Below are 20,240 nucleotides of genomic sequence, written 5' to 3'. Positions count from 1 at the left end.
CTGGAAAATGATGATGACTTTAGTAGTCCACACATGGACTAAAATGGACTATGAGGCAGTTCTGTTATTACTATTATTTTCTACTTGCCATAGTTATTCCAGAAAGTAACAGCCCTACAAGCTGGGGAAGCCTTACAAGCTTATTACTGCTGGTGGTGGTCTCTTAGATTCATATTTTTTTTTAGTTGGATTTGAAAGATACGACATCTCTGATTTACGTACCCTCAGAACGTCCAGGCTCTGGAGCAGACCAGAGAGACTGGTGCTATTCCTTCACCAGAGCCCCAAGGTATAGCAGTGTGGTTGAGGTCGACCTGCTGACAGCTTGGTGCCAGGTGCAAGAGAGATGCCACTTGTGCTGTGTCGGTCTGCTTTGTACAAGTAGGGCAGGATTCGTCTTGTGGATTGTTATTTCTTCCTTTATTTTACCTGTTCAGAGCATTTGAGAATTGCTTTCTAGAAACAGACACAGAAATTGTTCTGATATGGTATTCAGTTGGAGTCACAATCCAGTATCTTACTTAGCCTTTTAAAATGAGTTAAAAGTCAAATGAGGCTTGCCAATTCTTGGGAGATAAATTGTAAAATTTTAAGTTGAGTAGCAGATATACATACTATATGTGAATGTTTCACATTCATGTTTATTTTCTTTGGGTAGACAGTTGTAGTTTTCTACAGGCAATGGATGTACTTGGAATATCGTTATAGAGATTGTTACACTTAATATGGACACTAGAATAGAATTAACTGAATTTTTCCCTTTGCTATATTATGTTGAACTAGATTCTCGGTACTGCTGTTTATTTTATTTTTTTGTAATTTATTTATTTATTTATTCATTCATTCATTCATTTAAGACGGAGGGAGAGAGAGAGAGAGAGAGAGAGGCAGAGACACAGAGGGAGAAGCAGGCTCCACGCAGGGAGCCTGATGTGGGACTTGATCCCAGGACTCCAGGATCATGCCCTGAGCCAAAGGCAGGCGCTAAACCTCTGAGCCACCCAGGGATTGCGCTACTTCTGATGTTTAGATCCAAACTTTAGTGTATGTCACTTGGGGTCATCATTAAAACAGATCACTGCCCCCCCCCATTCCAGAGGTTCCTCATCTGAAAGTCTGGTTTGGGGCCTGAGAAATTACATTTCAAACCATTTCTACACTTCTATGCTGCTGCTGCTGCTGCTGCTGCCGCTACCACTGCCCTGGAAACTTCCCTTTACAGTTACTGAACTGGTAATGGTTTCACTTTGAGATACTCATGCATGCTGTTAATGTATACATACCGGTGCATACAGAGACTGGTGCAAAGGGACACTTCACCTTTTCTTAGAACAAACTATTGTCATAGACCCTGTGATATATATGGTAGTTTAATCAAAGCCCACAAGAAGTTGCCCCTCAGAAATTTGAAATTATTAAGACTGTTTGAGATATGGATGGACATGGCTAGAGTAACAAGTTGTGTCTTCATTATCTGACAGTAGCTAATGAGATTGGAAGATGGCATGATCAGCAAGAAAAAATGTTATTTGTATCGTCTCTGGTTCATCCTTTGAAAATGTCTACTCATTAGGTACCAGTATGGTAGATTATGTTAAATTATAAGTTAATTCATATGTACTGGATGTGAGTCCTCAATTAAAATTTGCTCAGTCAAAAATCTGGGAGACAATTTGCATGATTCTACTTTTGTAATTTCATTTCCTGCAAAACGTATTTTATTGATACTCTTCATTGCCAGATTATTGCTTTTTACAAGTTCTAACAAAATGGCAGTTTCCCCCCTGTTTATGTTACAATTTAACAAGTGGCATACATTTACAGACTTTGTTAGAAAGTAAATTAATGGGAAGAAATCAAATAATAAAAAATAAATATAATAGAAAACTTTTTAAGATATAGACTAATATGGTGTGAGGAACATAACTTTGCTGGTTAATTCCCTAAATTTAAAGTATATATTGCTGTATGAATTACGACAGGAAAATTTTTGGTCCAGTTTATGGAACTTAAAGGAAAATAGTTCATAGCTTTCTTTTGTTTTTACCAACCTCACTGGAGTGTTTTTGTAGAGTTCATTATAGAGTAAATTTCTTACAGAGTTATTTAAAAATCAGTTAACCTGTACCATTACATATACTAAATTCTCATTGAAATTACTCTATCATCCTTTTTTTTTTTTTAAGATTTTATTTATTTATTCATGAGAGACACAGAGAGAGGTCGAGACACAGGCAGAGGGAGAGAAGCAGGCTCCATGCAGGGAGCCAGATGCAGGACTTGATCCCTGGACCCCAGGATCACACCATGAGCCAAAGGCAGACACTCAACTGCTGAGCCACACAGGCATCTCTCTACCATCCTTTTGTTTGAGTGAGAAGTAGTATAATTAAAAACTATTTTCAGTATTATTTGTTGTGCAGCTAGATTCTGTAAGGAGGTCCCTTCTGAAATGTGGGATGCTCACAGGGAAAATAGGAAGTAGAAGTCATAATGTGCCATAGCTCTTATTTTAGCGTGTATATTTTATTTGCCACAGGAAGCATATGGAAAGCTACTAGAAGTAGAAAAACGTCAGAATAAGTTGCAAGCCAAAGGTCTATTTTCAGAAAAAACTAAAACCAAGTAAGTTCTTCTCTCGCATTAAAATATGTGAAAAATTTGAACGAAAAACATGCCACTTATCATTCGTGTTTTTTAGGCATACTTAAAGCCTAGAAATGTGTTCCTTACTTCAGCATTGATGATTAAAGTTATGGGTCAAATAACAGTTGAGTTTTTTGTTTGGGAGGAAGTAGATGTTACAGGTGTTATCTTTATGTTACTTCATTCCAGATTGATGTATTAAATGGCACTTATATTTGAAGATGATGTCCTCAGAATTTTTGTTTATATAGCTGCTTATTAACTGAAATGGCAGAAATAATTAAGCCATGTAATGTTAAGATTTGGACTTCCAGTGGACACATAGTGATAGGTTAGATCTGTCAGCCTGGCCTGGTAATGCACTCAACTTCTTACTTAGAAGACACAGGTCTTCAAGAATCTCTTGGTGAGGTCATACATAACAACTGCTAGCTCTTTATTTGGATTTTATTCTTACTTTAGTCCACTGACAGAACAACTTTGTGTCCATAACATCTCCTTTGAAGTAAATAACAAAAAATAAGTGCAGTGTTCATTTTTAAGAAACCTGGTAGCTTTGTGTATCAAATGAGTTCCACAATAATGTGTTTAAGTTCTCCAACAAAACGTTTCCTACACTGGGTGTCTTTTCTAAAGTAGAATGAGGGAATTAAATAACACTTTTCAAAAATAGTTGATTTGGGTGAAATCTTAATGCTCTAGAATACAAAAATTTGTTTCCCAATCAAGAATCGCTACTATATGTGGGATCTTTTGTGCTAGAACTCTAATTGCATGGTTAATTTAAAAGAGAATATATGTGATATTTTAACAGAGACCTGATTGACAGCAGATGGCTGATTAAGGAGGAACTAGAAGAAATGTTAGTGGAAAAACTGTCAGATCAAGATGTGAGTAATTAATCTTTTAAATTTAAGGGGACCTTGTGCCACAGGAATGCAGACAATTGCTGTATTTAGGATCGTCACAGTAATGTTTCTTAGAGGCAGGTGTTCCTTTCTAAAACATATTTATAGTTGATCTCTGCCATAGGGCCGAATTGCGGTCAGGAGGGTGACATGCCTAGTCTCCAGATCCTCCTGTGTAAGTGCCCTTGTGTCCTCTGCCAGTTGTTCTAGGGAAGTGTGGCAGATGTCATTTTTCATCTCCTTCAGTAAAGCAGATAGCTAATTTTACAAGCTAATAATGACGAGTATAAGGAGGTTAAGTAGAAAAAGAATGGAGCACATGGTCGTCTTTATGCAATTTGCTGCTCGCTGGCTTGCTCGTGTGTAGTATCTAGAAGGGCAGCATTTTTCGTCTTAGAATCTGCAGACCCACCCATGTCAGAGTCACTTGAAATGCAGCCAGAAAACTGCTTTGAAAATGTAGTTTCCTAAGATTCAGACCTGGTTGTCACCCAGGAATTCGTATTTTTAACAAGCTCCCAAGGTGAGTCTTATACCCTATAAAGTTTGTGCCCCCTGCTTTAGGTTTTAATTGGAGTGTTCTTTTGCTAAATGCTCTAATATATGCCAATATTATCAGAGGAAATTTGATGTTTTAAACATGTTGATGTTCTAAATTTAGATTATTTCTAGAAGATTTGAGTGTAAATTTCACAAATTGTTCCAAGAAGGGTTTTTTTCTTCCATGGCACTGGCTAACATTGTTAGTACCTTGCCACCCGTGTTGATTTTAAGTCATGTACTTAAATTGCTCTTTTTCTCATTTAACATATTGGATAAATTAATGATTTGGAAACGTTGCAATTTGCTTAACAAGGTGTCAGGCATTTGGTGAGCGGTAGATCTGGAGTTAATTTCTAATATCCTAACTGCCAAGTCTCTATTGCTGCATTTGGATCTAACTGAAAAAATCTCTCTTTGCTTCTTCATTGAACCCATCATTTCATTGTTTCCTATGTTTTCTGGCTGCTTTGATTTTTATAATACAAGTTTGCCTTTTTGCTTTTTGTTGTTGTTTTCAAAATGAAAAAAAAAAAAAAAAAACATAGCCCAAAGACTTTTTTACAAGTGTGCAGCTGGGAAGACCAAATATATACATTTTCTATACATACACACAACTATACGTGTATGTCATATACATTGACAGTAGATGTGTAGATGATAGTCATCTGTACTTTGGGGCACTGGATAGCAGAAGAAATCCTGAAGCTACTGACTGGTATCAAGATGAGGGAGGCGAAGACTTCTTAAACCTTACCTCTAGCCTATCAGAAAGGCCATGCCCTACTAAGAAGTATCCCTCCATACGTTCATAGTCAAGTGTGCGGTGGAATTGAGAGAACCACTGACAGCAGAGGGCACAGGCCTGTAAACAGAGGGCAAGAACAGAGCTGTTATCAGTCCAGGTACTGCAGGTGGCAAAGTCTGTCACCCTTACTTAGAAAATGCCCTTCTCTTCTATTGTAACAGCACAAAGAAGAGTAACCGAAGCAGGCTTTTTTAAACTTACTGTGGAGATGTTTCCACATTTCAAATTATTAATGGCAGATGTTCACGATAAAGTCAGAGGTGACAAAGAGGAGTACGATTTTCAGGGTTGACAAAAACACAAATAAGGTTATCAAAAATTGGGTTTCACACTCTACATTAACTAAGGATCTTGAGTATTAGTTGTCTCCTTCTGCATAAACACTTTAGAATGATTACTCTGGCGTCTAATTTTAAGGGGTTAATACCAAGTTGTTTACTTTCTAATCACATGTTCGAGAACTATTAAAAAAAACGCACAGAGTAGCAGGGATAATTTATTTCAAGAGGTTGCCCTTTAAGTCAAGTATCTCTTGAATTTTTAAATAGCTTGATTGTTCGGTTTTAAAGGAAATCATAAACATTAAAGTAACACAGCTTGAACAGCTAAAGATATATTTGCCAAATGTATTATGAAATATAATTTAAGAGGTACATTTTCTCAAAATCAAACTCTTCCCATTTTACTATACATAACTTAACAGGAAATTATTTTTAAACCTCCTCTCGATCCAGTTAATAAAAGAGTAGAAATTACACTTGAAGATCATCTAAATATTTTTTTAAAATGAACTTAAATCTCAATTTCTTGTAATGACAATACAGAGAAGCTGATTTTTCTTTGCTTGGTAAGTCTCTTTTGTTTCTCAAAAGAAAAGATTGGGCACTGAGGGATACACAGGGGAAGTACAGCATCTGCATGCTGTTATAAAAGCAGCATGAAGGTGCAGGAGTGTCATCCTGTCAAAATTCATCAAGAAAAGCAACATTGGAAAGATCAAGTATACAAAAATAGAAAAAAATTTAGCAAATGCAATTACACTTGCATCTTCTAATGAATTTTTATTTTATTGTCTGCAGTATGCACAGTTTATTCGGCTGCTAGAAAGGTTATTGACACTGCACTGTGGTTCTGAAGAAGAATTTGTGCAGAGATTTCGTAGGAGTGTAACTGTTCAATCAAAAAAACAACTGATTGAACCTGTGCAGTATGACGAGCAAGGAATGGCCTTCAGCACCAGCAAAGGTAATGACATTCTGTGGAGAGAAGATAAATATAGGGAGAACTGAGAAATGACAATTATTTTTATTTGCTCTCACTCCCTGATATTCATTTGATTTTTTTTTTTTTTTTTTTTTTTTTTTTTTTTTTGCTACTGCTACATTGGATTTTCTGATTTTTAAGACTCTATTGAATGTTTTAAAAATCTGAACCTTCTTATGTCCCAAGAAAAAATGTGGATGTGTGCATACACCATCTTGCTAGCACTTTTTATTTTTACAGATTTATGTTAAATCTTTTTATTTTCATTTTCACATTTTCAACTGGCAGAAACAAAAAGTGTTTATAATAAAGATTTCCGGGCAGCCCTGGTGGCTCAGCCGTTTAGCGCTGCCTTCGGCCCAGGGTGGGATCCTGGAGACTCGGGATTGAGTCCCATGTCGGGCTTCCTGCATGGAGCCTGCTTCTCCCTCTGCCTGTGTCTCTGCACACCCCCCCCCCCCATGTCTCTCATGCAAAAATAAATAAAATCTTTTAAAAAAAAAAAAGATTTCCTATGTAAAATGAAAATGCTCAGGGAATCTGCTTGTCAGATACTGGAACTCCGAAATGTGAAAACTTCTAAGTCCTCAACCTCACATCTTCCTTAAAGCCATGGAGACATTCCTTGTGATGCAGCTTTTAAGGCCTGACCTATTAAATGATAAACCTGCAACTCTTAACAATTGATCATCCTTCCTTTGGCATTTCAACTAATGTTTTCAAACAAATGAGACCTCTCCTGGGGATTCCTTCCATTTCTACCAATTTTATCATACTATTCATATATTTTTAAAAGTTACTTGATGATTAGATATATTCTTATTGATTATAAAAGACGAACACAGGGATCCCTGAGTGGCTCAGCAGTTTAGCGCCTGCCTTCGGCCCAGGGCGTGTTCCTGGAGTCCCGGGATTGATTCCCACATTGGGCTCCTTGCATGGAGCCTGCTTCTCCCTCTACCTGTCTGTGTCTCTGCTTCTCTCTGTCTCTCATGAATAAATAAATAAAATCTTTTAAAAAAATAAACACTGTTGGTTGTTTTTCTAAAGTAATGTAAATAAATATGAATTATGTCATTGCTCATTGAAGCTAATTTTTTTTTTTTAAGATCTTATTATTTTGGAGAGAGAGAGAGCACAAGCATGAACAGGGGGCGGGGCAGAGGGAGGAGCAGACTCCCCGCCAAACCAGGAACTGGACGCAGGGCTTGATCCCATGACCTGGGACCATGACCGAACTGAAGGCAAACGCTCAACTGACTATGCCACCCAGGTGCCGTGAAACTAATTTTAAATCATTGTGGTTTTCCTAAAATGGAGTTAGGGAACAGAATTACCCCATAATAAGCTCTATTATATCAAATTATGGTTTAGTTTACCTGTTTTATTCTTGTTTGACTTGTAATACTCACAGAACTTTCCTACGTACAGTGTAATAATACATAGTCATCTAGGGAAAGAATCTAATGTGTAGTTTTACCTATCTCAGAACATTGGCCTTTAAGATTTTGACTAATAGAAATTTTATATTTACAAAGGTAAAAGAAAGAGTGCAAAAGCAGAAGCAATTGTTTATGGGCATGGAAGTGGAAGAATAAAAGTAAATGGAATTGACTATCTTCTTTACTTCCCAGTGACACAAGACAGGTTAGTTTCTGGTTTTGCATTGCTCTTTGTCTTTATACTTGATGTTAAAAAGGTTTGTGATTTTCTGATTATATATGTCTGAATGATTGTTTCTCTTTACCAGTATAATTCATTTAAATCAAACTAGCTGGAAGGAAGCTATCTCTCTTTTTTTAAACTCTCTTTGGTTTCCCAGATTTTGAAAAAGCAGCTTTTGGAATTCCTCATTAATTGAATCTTCCTTTTCTTTTCATCAGATCCTACTGTAAGTTGAATATTTTAGATGTAGCTTACATTCTAAAATGCAGACTATGCCGAAATGAAAGAAAAGTAGATTACCACATCTTCTGTTTCCCTAGTTGGGAGGTGGACGTGCACAGAACAACAAAAAACTACTTTGGCCCTTACCACCATAAATATTAGAAAAAGTCTGCTTTACACTCTGGATATTTTCCTCCTCAGAGGAAATTGATTACATATTGAGCAAGCAAAGAAACCTGACATTGATGTGTTAAAATAAGAGCTCATCAGGCTTTAGTTCCCAGTGCCAAATATGGCAGTTTTATTTTTTGGACTTTGTAACCCATGGAGAAATCGACATTAATCATAAGTAGGTATTACTAATTCAAGTCCTCTGAATACACTCATCTTCGATCTCTGTGAGGCACTATCTGCAGGCCTTTTTTAGAGACAGTTCTTTTTCTAGTAGTTACTGTCATGATCCATGGGTAACACAGGTTCTGCATGATTATGCCCTCCTTCTTAATCCTTCTGTTTGCTGAATGTGTAGTGTGCTATTTAAGCTGAAAAGGGGCCGAAACTCTGCTGATCCCAGTGCTTATGTAAGAAAAGGGGACCCTGTTAATGGGCAAGTTTCTGGACTGAAAAATGACTTCAGAAAATATATGTTTATATTATTGGTTGTGTGCCTGTGTCAAGGAATTAACGCCATTCAAATGCAGTGGACAAATCCTGCCATCCTTCTCACAGGGAAATGGGTAGAGGAAGTTCTTCTTTCCCTTAAGAACAGCCAGCGAGAGACCCAGAACTTCAGCACTGGAAATTGCTTGGAGGAATAACATTTGACCAATAACTTGTTAGTTTGCTTTCAGATATAACTCCTGATTTAACCACAAATCTCGTTATGGCTTGATCTCATAATTAAATGGTATCCTTAGAACTTTTCAGTTTGAATTCATCAGGTGTTTACTAAGGACTGTCTGTGTGCACAGTCTTGTTCTGACCATTGTGAAGATATCAGAGCTATGTAAGATACTATTTCTATCATCTAGAAACTTCCTCTCTGAATAGGAAGCCTAAGGAGAGTCTTGGTGTGGGAATGGGCACCCAGGCCATCTCATCATCTTAAAGTGGTTGTAGGGATTGGTGGTAGCTGTGCTTGCCCTGGGCTGGCCTTTCATCATGCAGGAGCAGCTCAGGAGCTTACAGATTCAGCAGCGAGGTGACCACTGACCAGTCGGAAGATAGCTGAACTGAGAATCAAAAAGAGTATGCATTTGTATGTACGCTAAGTTACTTGCTTTTCAAATGCTATCATAAGGAGTTGTGTTCAGAGAAGATAGAAAGGAGACTGTTTTATTTTTTTTTCAAAATAACTTTGATTAGATAACAAAGAGTAAAATAAATTTGATTCTTTAAACTCAGGATTCCATCTGAGATGCCTGAGAGCAGATTAAGACTGTTTTTTGTACATATTTGTTTGTAGTCCAGTTTAATTAAAATTGTTAGCTCTATATAACCATTTTTGACTGTTATTCTTCGGGTCACACCTACCTATAAACTAAGTTTTCTTCCTTAGTATGCACCAACTTTCCAACTGCCCAGACCCTTCTTGGTGGTCCTATCATGCCTTGACCACCCTGGCTCAGTCACTCTAGTGTATCTGGAGTAGATTATAGAATGTGTTTTTTCCCTGAATTTGTCTATAGTTCTTTATATAAGCATTTGTTAAGGAATCGTAGAATTTTAGGAATTAAGACAGGTAAGTGTTTAAGCTCCCAAACAAGTGGGTGACTAGAGCTACTCAGTAATGTCACTTACGTCACTAACCACTTAACAATATCAGAAAACACAGAGACACCCCCCCTCCCCACACACGTCTGTGAGATAATCCCATAGATTCTGTCTTGGGCTGTCTTTCCCTGCTAGAAAAGTGAAATGCTGGAATTATATTATCATTCTCTAAGTTTTCTTTAGTTATTATGATAATATGGCTATTACTTTAAATAGCACTATTTTTATAACATTCCTATTTTTTATTTGGTTGCTTTATTCAAAGCAATATAGATTTATGTTGTTTCAGGCCTGTGTTTGTTGTTTCATTCCTATTGAAACAACTTCCCTGTTGAAATAGCACTCTTGCAGATTCCAGTTACTGTGTTCTTGGAAGGTCTCGTTCAGAGAAAAGGTTCTCTCCATCTTTCTGCATGTGATTATTTTGCCTGTGTATCCCGAGGAATAACACTTTTATATCCTGTCCGTATCTATCTTTCAGCATCGCTGTGGTGTAATAAATTTTATTTGGGGTCTAGAAAGCTACACTGTCAGATAAAGCAAGTAAATCCAGTATGAATCGGCTTTTAAATATTCAGTAGAGATATTAGGGCAAAATAGCAAGATCAACATACTTGACAAAGGCAGTGGTGCTTGTACCTGGTACATAAATGGTGTTCAACAGACACTTGCTGGGTTGAGCAAGAGAAGGTCCGGGGCCACATTCTGTGTTCCATTCTCTAATCCTGGGTGCCCGTGGGGCCCACGCAGGCATAGGCTGCTGAGGGGAGCAGGACTGGCTGGGGTTGTGCAGTGTGTCTCCTGGCGCCAGACCAGTAGTGGGACCCTGCCCACTACTGCCAAGAACCAGTAATAGGAATAGGTGTTTCAGGGGGCAGGGGTCGGGTAGGAGTTGAATGTATTTCTAGGAACTGTAAAAACCACGTCAGGATGAGCATCATACATTATGGTACACTTTGTTTAGTGAGTCTAATGGCATTTGATAATTGATCACTGAATCCAGGGAGGTTCAGCTGGTTATAGTGGCATTTCCCAGCTTTGAGACTTCTTTACAAGGTTATTTGCAAGCTTCACAGGGTTCTCATGAGAGAAAAGCTATTGGATCAACAGTGAGAGAGTCTGTATTGCTTTCTCCAAGAAGAGGAAGAAGAAGAAACGTGGCTGTCCGCAGAGCCTTCCCAGTACCGGCAGCACTGTGAAGTCTGAGTGCTGGCATGCCTGATATGCTTTCTATAATTGTTGAGAGTGTGAACAGTTTATAAATCTCTATAGTAAACTACCTTTCCGTGTGACGTGTTTTAGAGAACAGTTGATGTTCCCCTTCCACTTCCTCGACCGGCTTGGAAAACATGACACGACCTGTACTGTCTCGGGAGGCGGGCGGTCGTCGCAGGCTGGAGCCATTCGCTTGGCAGTGGCGAGAGCCTTGTGCAGTTTCGTCACGGAGGAAGAGGTTGAGTGGATGAGACAAGGTACGAGTTGCAGGGGTGTGGGAGGGTTGTCTTTTGCATGATCTGTGAGTGTTCGCTGGTCCCCGCAGCGAAATCAGAACATACTCAGTTAAATACATAGCATTGCAGTGTGCTTGGCTTCCCTTTTTATGCCCCAGAACCATACAGTGCTTTTCAGTTTTCATTTCTGTGAAGTGAATTTGAATTTGAAAAAGAAAAGGAGGCCCTCCCAGCGTCAGGGAAGGTTTCTTTTGGCCCTTTACAACCTAACCTCTTGGCCAGGTTAACCAGCACTGCTCTGTTGTGTGTAACAGCTCAGTCAGTGATTGTTTTATCACAGAAACCTGGAACGATTTGATGTGATGATGAAGTCCGTATAGTAGCTTTCCAACATTGGCGATTTCCATTTTTCTAGTGTGATGTGACTTTAAATTAATTGTATGTTGTCTTATTTGCTGGGTGATTCTGTCATCTCTTCATGACTACAAGAGTCTGCAAGAATATACAATCGGTTTGTCTGTTAGGGCACTGCTTTAAGCACTTATTATAAAGCACGGGAGTTGTAGTGAAGACTGTCTTTGAACTGTTTCCGGAGGGAAGAAAGCGCCACGGGTGCTACTAACCAGCTGTGACTGGGCGAGTCACTTAGCACCTCTGAGCCCCGTGCCCTCCCATGGGAGCCACTACCATCCTGACACCATGCTGCAGGTGGGCACCATTTGCAGCTGAGGCTGGTTGATTCTTTAAGTCTCTTAAAAATCCATTTGCTTATAACTCACCATTTGGTAGGATTCATGTCTTGTCATTCTGATAATTTGTAGGACCTTCACAATATTGCGAGTGTGCATATTGAAACATAATAAACTCTTCTTGTAATTTAAATGAGAATTTAGACAAGTCTAGTCAGCATTTTGTCCAAAATATTTATTCTGTGCCCTTTTAAAGACAAGTAAGTTAAAAAACTTAATGTATATATGAGTGATTGAAGTTTGCCCTTGCTTTATGGCCATTCGGATATTCCTAATAAGATACCCACACCTTGTCTGCAGGGAAAAGAAGTGCTAGTGTTGGAAGAGTAAAAAAGACAAGGAAAAACTATGGTCTGTTTACGTATTTATAAAAGCAGTGTAAGAGGTTTCTCATCACTAATATTCTTGAAATCTGTGGTTCCAGCCACCACGGGGGCATGTTATTTTGGGGCATATGCTGGAGTAACTCGTCAGTTGCCTAGAAATCATAATCGCTCTTGATGATTAGGAGAGTGAAAGCTTCCAGAAATTTCTTTCCTCAGATGGGTTTGATAAATCATACTGTATGTGTATGTTTGTATATTCATGTTCTTAATCTACAGTGTCCTTACACTTTCTCTTACTCCACCAGATACTGTTTCTTTTCTACCTTGAATCTCCAGTTAGAACTTTCATACCTTTAATAATAAGCAGGCAGTGTAAGTACAGTCTCAGTGAATAGTGGCTGCCCACACAAGAGCAGACTTATCTTAAGTGGAACAGGCTTAAAAACCTATAAGGAACCACAGCCCTCATAGGAGAAGAACAGACTCAAACAATGTAGCTGGTGTTTGTCTCCGAAATGGGGGAACACTCCTAAAAGAGTGAGAGCAAAGTGCTGTCATGAGATTTATACCAGGCTGGTAAATTATTACAGGTCTGCTTGCTTTCCTGCTAGGCTGCGTGCATTTTTCATGGTTCATAAAGGCTTCTCTTTCTGCACCACAGCTGGACTGCTGACTGCCGATCCACGCGTCAAAGAACGGAAGAAGCCAGGCCAAGAGGGAGCCCGCAGAAAGTTTACCTGGAAGAAGCGCTGAGTGTTCTTTCACAGGCGAGGAGAGGAAACGCAGTGTATATGTACCTGGCATGCAGAAGGCATACAATAAATATTTGCTGGCCAGTGTAAGGGCAGCACCATCAGGCACTTGAGTTGTGAGATGATTTATTTTTAAATGCTGCTTTGTAAAGGTTACCTTGTAAACATAATTTTAAAAACATGTTTAACTTCATTCTTTATTTTTTAAACTTTTTCAGAAGGTAGTTTTAGAAGTATGATTCATAGAATGTTGGCATATTAGATCTGAAAGGAACATTCAACAACATCTAGTCAAGTAACCTCGTTTTGCAGACCAGAAGGCCCAGCCTCCAAAGCGAAGGGACCTCCCAGAGCTACGTTACTAATCCCAGTGAGAGAACTCCTTTCTCTGGATTGGATTCTCTTGTTTTCCCACACGGCCACTATTACAAATACTTTCCAAAATGAGAGGAGAGAATGCTTGTTCAGAATAATCAAGTAAGGTGTGAGTGTCTTTGTCAAGAGCCAGAGAAGGCTGAGCTGCCAAGTGTCCAAGGAGTGGATTCAGACAATCTCCCCCAGTCCCTGGCAGCCACCATGCTACTGTTTCTAGGAGTTCAGCTTTAAGGCACTACATAGAAGTGATACCATGTGGCATTTGTCTTCATCCAGCTTATTTCCCTGAGTATAATGCCCTCCAAGTTAGGTACAGGCTTTCAACTAGAAGATGGATTAGTTCTGAGGATCTAATGTGGTGATTATGGTTGATGATACTGTATTGTATAACGGAAATTTGCTCAGAGGGTAGAAATGGAGCATTCTCACCCCAAAAAGGCGGGGTGATGGATGAGTTCATTAACTTGGTGGTAGGAACCCTTTCACAACCTGAGTATATACAGTAGTTCCCCCACCCCCATCCATGGCACCTGTTCCAAGACCACGGTGGGTGCCTGAAACCATAGATAGTACCATACCCTGTACATCATGGGGCCTTTTTTCTATATGTAGGTATCTATGATATCAAATTTATGAATCAGGCATTGTAAGAGATTAACAATGATAATAAAGCATAGTTTTAACAGTATACTGCAATAAATGTTATGTGAATGTGGTATCTCAAAATCCCTTATTGTGCTGGACTCACCCTTCTCATGATGGTGGAAGATGATTAAATGCCGACGTGATGAGATGAGAAGAAAGATGAGACGGCAGGCCATTGCTGACCCTCTGATAGACCAGGAGGAGGATCATTTACTTCCAGACTGCGGTTGACCATGGGTATCTGAAACCATAGATAAGGGGTGGGGGGGGGGGGGGACTACTGTATATCAAATCATCAAATTAAACATTTTAAATATATTACAACTTTGTCAATTCTACCTCAAGAAAGCCAAATGAAATTAATAGTTAAGTCTGTCATCGCTTATTGTTGTAGTATAAACAAGAGACTAACCCAGGCGAAGAGAGAGCTCCCCAGCCCACGGAGGGCTCAGCAGAGGTCCTGAGCAAGGAGCTACGAGGCTCTGAATGAAGGTGGGCAGGCCGGGAGTTCACACAGGCAGAAGAGCGAGGGTGGGGCCAAGGTGCGGAGTCCTGGACTGCAGGTCCCCCAGAGACTGCCATGCACTAGCCATGTGCCTGGCAGCAGTGGGGACAGCCTCAAGTTGCCTGCACCAGGTCTGAAAGACCACACACGGGTTTTTAGCCAACAGCTGGTCTCCTCAGTCATAGCTAAGTGTTAAATTGAGTTGCTTACAGAGTTTCTAAAGTTCTTTAAGAAACTTCGATTTTAACTTTATTCTAATTTTGCAGTAGGTTTTTGAGGGGAAAAAGGTAATTGGTGACGGGTGCTTTAAGTCCATTTTAATACAGTTGTCTTAATAAATGCAATACTTCAAGAATTAGACCCTCTGTTCAGTTGACCTTTCTGTAGGGAGTTCTCTAGTACCGATTTCGTAGTCTAGATTTTTAAACAAATTTACTAAGTTCTGAAACATGTGCATACACTTCACATCTTTTTCTTTTTTTTTTTTTTTAATTTTTATTTATTTATGATAGAGAGAGAGAGGCAGAGACATAGGCGGAGGGAGAAGCAGGCTCCATGCACCGGGAGCCTGATATGGGATTCGATCCCGGGTCTCCAGGATCACGCCCTGGGCCAAAGGCAGGCGCCAAACCGCTGCGCCCCCCAGGGATCCCTACACTTCACATCTTTAAACCACACAGTAACGTGATGAATAGGAGGGCACACATGTCACTGCATCATGCCCAATGCATTATTCATCTCAGACAAAATCATGGAAAACGTGTGCTCTGGTTTTTTCTACATGGCAGGCACTCTTGTGGAGTTAGGGCAGGTTCTTTTTGGCCCCTGTCAGAGTGTGCTCTCCATCCCCCTGATGGAGAGCAGCCAAGTGGTCCTGCCCTGTGCGGCAGGGCCGCTGCGGTCTCGTAGGTGGGCACGCTGGTCCACCAGCATCTGGCGAGCACCTGCCGCGTTCTCTGGATCAGGCAGAACAGGGCGAACCGAGCGAGTGCTGCCGGGGCTTCTCTGGAAAAGCCGACACGGAGGAAGCCTTGTGGGAAAGCCAGGAATCAGGCCACAGGCCAGGACCCTGAAGGACGGGAGATGTGGCTGAGACAGGAGTGGGGTAGGAGGTGGGGGTGCAGACTCCGGCAGCAGGAGAGAGACCAGCAGAAGGCAAGCCCGAGAGTGTTCAGGGGACCAGAACCTGTGGCAGGGCGGGGTGGGAAGGTGCTGCGCCGGTTTGTGGCAGCCCGCTGGGTCATGGAGGTGTGTCTGTGCTTGCTGCCCACGGGGAGCCCCTGAGTTGGTGTGTGTCCTCCAGTGAGGGTTGGGACCCAAATATTTTAGCTATTAGGTTATACAGTGGACCTTTGAGCTGCACAGGTCTACTTACATGTGGATGTCTTTTCCAGTAAGTACAGTACTGTAAATGTATGTTATGATTTTCTTAACATTTCCTCTAGCTTTTTAAATAAGAATATATAATAAATGTAGCATATAAAATATGTGTTAAACTGTCATGGGTAAGGCTTCCGGTCAACAGTAGGCTATTAGTAGTTAAGTTTGGGGCGGGTCAGAAGTTCTGCATAGATTTTCTCCTGCACAGGTATCGGCACCCCCCAAATCCCCACGTTGTACAAGGGTCAGCCTGTAACAACAGAATCCGAGTGGTGCGTCCAGCCTCCTGTGAGAGCCCACAGGCTGCAAGGGAAAATCTCTACCTCTGGAAGATCACAGCTATTGCTGAACAGGAGGGACTCAACTACAGTCACACTCAAGGACTGGGCAAGGTGACCAGAGCAGGGGTGGGTGTGTGGAATGTTCCAGAGCGGCCCTGAGCAGGGCCGGGGGACTGGCCGGCTGCAAGAGGCAGGGGCACATGCCAAGGAGGAGAACTAGCAGGCAGCTGGTAACGCAGAGAACTGCCAGCATGGGAAGGGCAATTGGCCACAGAGGGGCTGGTGATACAAGAGGGGCTGGCTGGAAGCTTCTGGTGTTTGGGGACCAGAGTCAAGCTGCCTGGCACACAGCTGGAAAGGAGGGGCTGTAACCTGGAGGGTGGGTCATGCGGAGGGCTGTCTTGGTTGGCTCCTACCTGGGGCGGGGGGGGGGGGGGGGGGGGCATTTGAAACACGGCTGGAATCAGCACGGAGGGATGTACGGCAGGAAGAAGGCCAAGCCTCTGCTCTGGAGAGACAGCAGTGACGGTGGAGGAGGGAGGAAGTTGGGGTGCCCGGGGGCACTGGAGAAGGAAGCTGCAGGTGCCTTCCCTGTGCTGGTGGACATCTGGGCCCTGTGTGCTCAGTAGGTCTTGCTGCCCTCCCAGTCCCAGTTTCCTCCCTTCATATTGGGGTCACTGTCTGCCCTGGCAGCTCCACCTGCCCTTTTGTGAGAATCAAATAAGATTGGGTGGGACGGCGCTGACCGTCTGCCCAGGAACCGGGCCGTCAGAGTGGGCACGAGGCAGCCAACGGAGAGGATTAGAGCAGATCCGGCCTTGTTTCTTTGTTCAGCTTGAATCAGGCTCTTTTGCAAACAAGTGGTTAGAGCAGGAGCCAAAGGGCACTTCACTCTCCAGCCTCTGATGCTTGACCTTCTCACCACCTTGGTCAGAAACCTGGGGAGTGTGTTCTGAATGCCCACTGTGTACACGGCTCTGGGAAGGGCTGATAGGCGCTATTTAAAATAACTTAAAAATAAAGATTTATTTGACAAAAATAAGATTTTGACAGGCAGAGGGAGAGGGAGAAGCAGGTTCCCCATGAGCAGGGAGCCCGATAAGAGGCTCCATCACAGGACCCTGGGACCATTACCTAAGCCACCGAGGTGCCCCTATTTTTTTTTTAATAGGCATTTGACAAGATTACTGCCTTCAGATCATGGTAAGAGCTAATGCTTCTGTCGTTTCTACTCGGTGCCAAGTACTGTTCTAAATACTTTACAAATAACAAGGTACTCAGTCCTCACAGCAACCTTTGCAGGTAGACACTGAGAAAAATCAGTGCCCAGGGAGGTTACGTGACTTCCTGAAGTTGCTTGTTGAGGGCGTGGCCAAGCCAGGTTGGAACCTGGAATCTTGGCTCCAGCACATGTGCTCTGAACTGTCTGGAACATCGAGGCAGGACACGATTCAGCACGTGAGCCCGTGCAGACTGCCCGTGCTCACATGTGCGGTGTTTGGTGCAGTCAGAAGATTTGATAGGGGGCGGAGTTTCAGGCAGATCCTAATGGAAGGGTGAGCATCAATTACTTAGGATTTACACTGTGCCCTACAACCAACCTGGAGCCTTCGTCACATCCAGAGAGGGTTGTCACTGCCACACCACCAAGACGGCAGTGCTAGGAGGAAACTGGATGGGCCAGATGCTGTGGAAGAAGGTTCCAGGTGAGGCATGAACAGCAGTACGAGTCTAGGGATGAAGCCTGAGGAAGGTGAGGACTCCTCCAATTTGCCCAGCCTGCACCCCTCAGTATCACTGGGTTATCTCTGTGACACCTAAGTAGCTCTGGGTTTGGCTCCCCACACTTCAGGGCACATGTTAAAGCTTAGAGTCCTTCCCAAGGTTTTATGGGTGTGTAATTCTTCCTGGGCATTGGTCCATCACTCCCACGAGATGCCCAGAGGGTCTGTAATGTTAACCACAGGCATAAGGAGGCTTTTGGTTTTTGGCTTTGTTTTGTTTTAAGGAAAATAAGCCTGGGTTTGTGTGCAGCACTGAATGTAGCGGGTGAGGCAGGGCAGATGTAGGCCACTGGTGAGAGGCGCTGCAGCAGGAGAGGGCAGGGGGTTGGGGAGGTGGGTCCCTGGATGTCCACTTAATATACCTTCCAGGATTTTCGTTATGAACGGTTACACAATAAAGGTACGAGGCCACCCTGCAATGGTTCGTGGAGGCTTCAGAAGACCATCTCTGGAGGTCATGACCCCTGGCACGCTGGCCTCCTCACACCTTGATTGCTCATTCGTGAAGTGGGGAGAACACCACCATCCCTCCGAAGATCACGAGGAGTCACAAAGCCCACAGGAAGAGCTTGTAAATGTGGATTATTAAAAAAAAAAAAAAAAAATCCCTTTGACCTTCTGTCATTTAGTTCAACAAAACGCGTGGTGATCCGCAAGCTTGGAGAAGGGCACGAGGAGCGGTGGCGGGCAACGGAGCGGCCTTGGAAATGGAGGACCAGGTCATTTGGCATGCGTTCCCTCCCGTTGTTGCAGAGCTCACGGACTACCCAGAAAGAACTAAAGCACGATGGCACAAATGGGGTGACCTGAGGTGGCAGACCAGGGTCTCCGTGCTGTGAGCCTATCGAGGCCAGGCTCGATTCAGGAAACAGAGCCCCTCAGACGGTGTGTCCAGCCTCGGGAAGCCCTCAGAGCCACAGTGGGTAACAACCCGCAGGCACTACAGGCGTTTACAAGCAAGGATCGGTAGGTTGTGTCTTACAAATAGTGAAGTCAAGTGCCTTGAATGGGCTATAGCAGTCCCCAGAATTAACAGGCAAGGAACCATCAAAATAAAACTTCATCATCACCTCATGGAATTGATCTCCCCTTTGGTGAACAACCTTGTGAAAAACAACAAGTTTCTAAACCTGACTACAACACATTACTAAGAAATACAAGTAATCTTTGAACACTAACCTGTAAAAACTACTGAACGTCAACACTGTGTGCAGACTCATCAAAGAATTTTTGCGGCCAATTCACAGAAAATAGATTGCAAATTATTACCCGAGGAACAAATGTGAAAAAGATTTGAAAAGAAGAATTCAAGCCCTGTCATATTACTTTTCCTTGAGCCACAAACGGTAGCTTTTTAAACCAAATCAATTAGTGTTATATATATTTAAAAAAAAAAAAAAAAAAAGGAACCACGCGGATCGAGTATTTCATAGGATTAGAAAACACTTAAAGTTTCATCATGTAAGTCACATAATGTGTTCCATGGAACAGAGACCTGTATCAAGCATGTTTCTGATGCCTTGACACCCTGGGCCTTGCCAACGGGAGCCGGACCTGCCTGCCAGTACGCCTTCCACGTGCAAACCAACCTGCCCCGATCCACACCTCCAGCCGCCTCTGCGTCCACCTGTCCTAATCTCTCCAGGCCGTGTACCTTACAGCAAGGACAGCCGCTGTGTCCCAGAGCCCTCTGAAGCTAGTCACCCCCAAGCCTGCTTACACTGCTTCATGCATCCATCCCTTAAAACCACAATAAAAACCAGGTTTTCCACCTGCTTGGTCTCCTAGCCAACCCTGGCCCTTCCCTGCAGGGCCCAGTGTGGTTGGTGTGTCCCCCCTCTCTTGAGAGTCACAACAGACGATCTCTCCAGTGGCAGTCACCTCCTGATGCGCTGGCCTCACCACACCTGAATCATGATAAAACCTATGTTTTAAACAAGGCCCGAAACTTGGCAGACACCGTTACACGGTGACTCTCTGTTCTAGGACTGCCATAATTGTTCTACGCCAGTGCTTCTTGTTACTCAATTTTTGTTCGCCATTTAGTTACTACGGTCATTAGCATCAACCAGATAAGCTCCTTCCAGGAAATGCTTGTAAGAGAAGGGAGGACACCCCTTTATTAGGGCGGTAAATTCATATACTTTTCATTATATCACTGCTGCTT

The 20,240-nt window shown here is 42.2% G+C and overlaps 1 protein-coding gene across 2 annotated transcripts in view; it reads left to right on the top strand.

Moving 5' to 3' along the window:
- The window catches only part of MRPS9 (mitochondrial ribosomal protein S9), a 62,480-nt gene extending 48,314 nt beyond the window's left edge, over positions 1-14,166 (top strand). For both annotated transcript variants that reach the window (XM_025992382.2, XM_025992383.2), the window contains 6 exons: positions 2,540-2,625; positions 3,461-3,536; positions 5,982-6,147; positions 7,704-7,812; positions 11,128-11,297; positions 13,013-14,166. In XM_025992382.2, the coding sequence (XP_025848167.1) occupies positions 2,540-2,625; positions 3,461-3,536; positions 5,982-6,147; positions 7,704-7,812; positions 11,128-11,297; positions 13,013-13,104 (699 nt within the window). In that variant the 3' untranslated portion in view covers positions 13,105-14,166. The remainder of the gene's footprint in view (positions 1-2,539; positions 2,626-3,460; positions 3,537-5,981; positions 6,148-7,703; positions 7,813-11,127; positions 11,298-13,012) is intronic.
- Positions 14,167-20,240: the final 6,074 nt, after the last annotated feature.

This window comes from Vulpes vulpes, chromosome 16, assembly GCF_048418805.1.
Source record: "Vulpes vulpes isolate BD-2025 chromosome 16, VulVul3, whole genome shotgun sequence".
Lineage (NCBI taxonomy): Eukaryota > Metazoa > Chordata > Mammalia > Carnivora > Canidae > Vulpes > Vulpes vulpes.
This window is presented reverse-complemented; position numbering and strand designations above follow the sequence as displayed.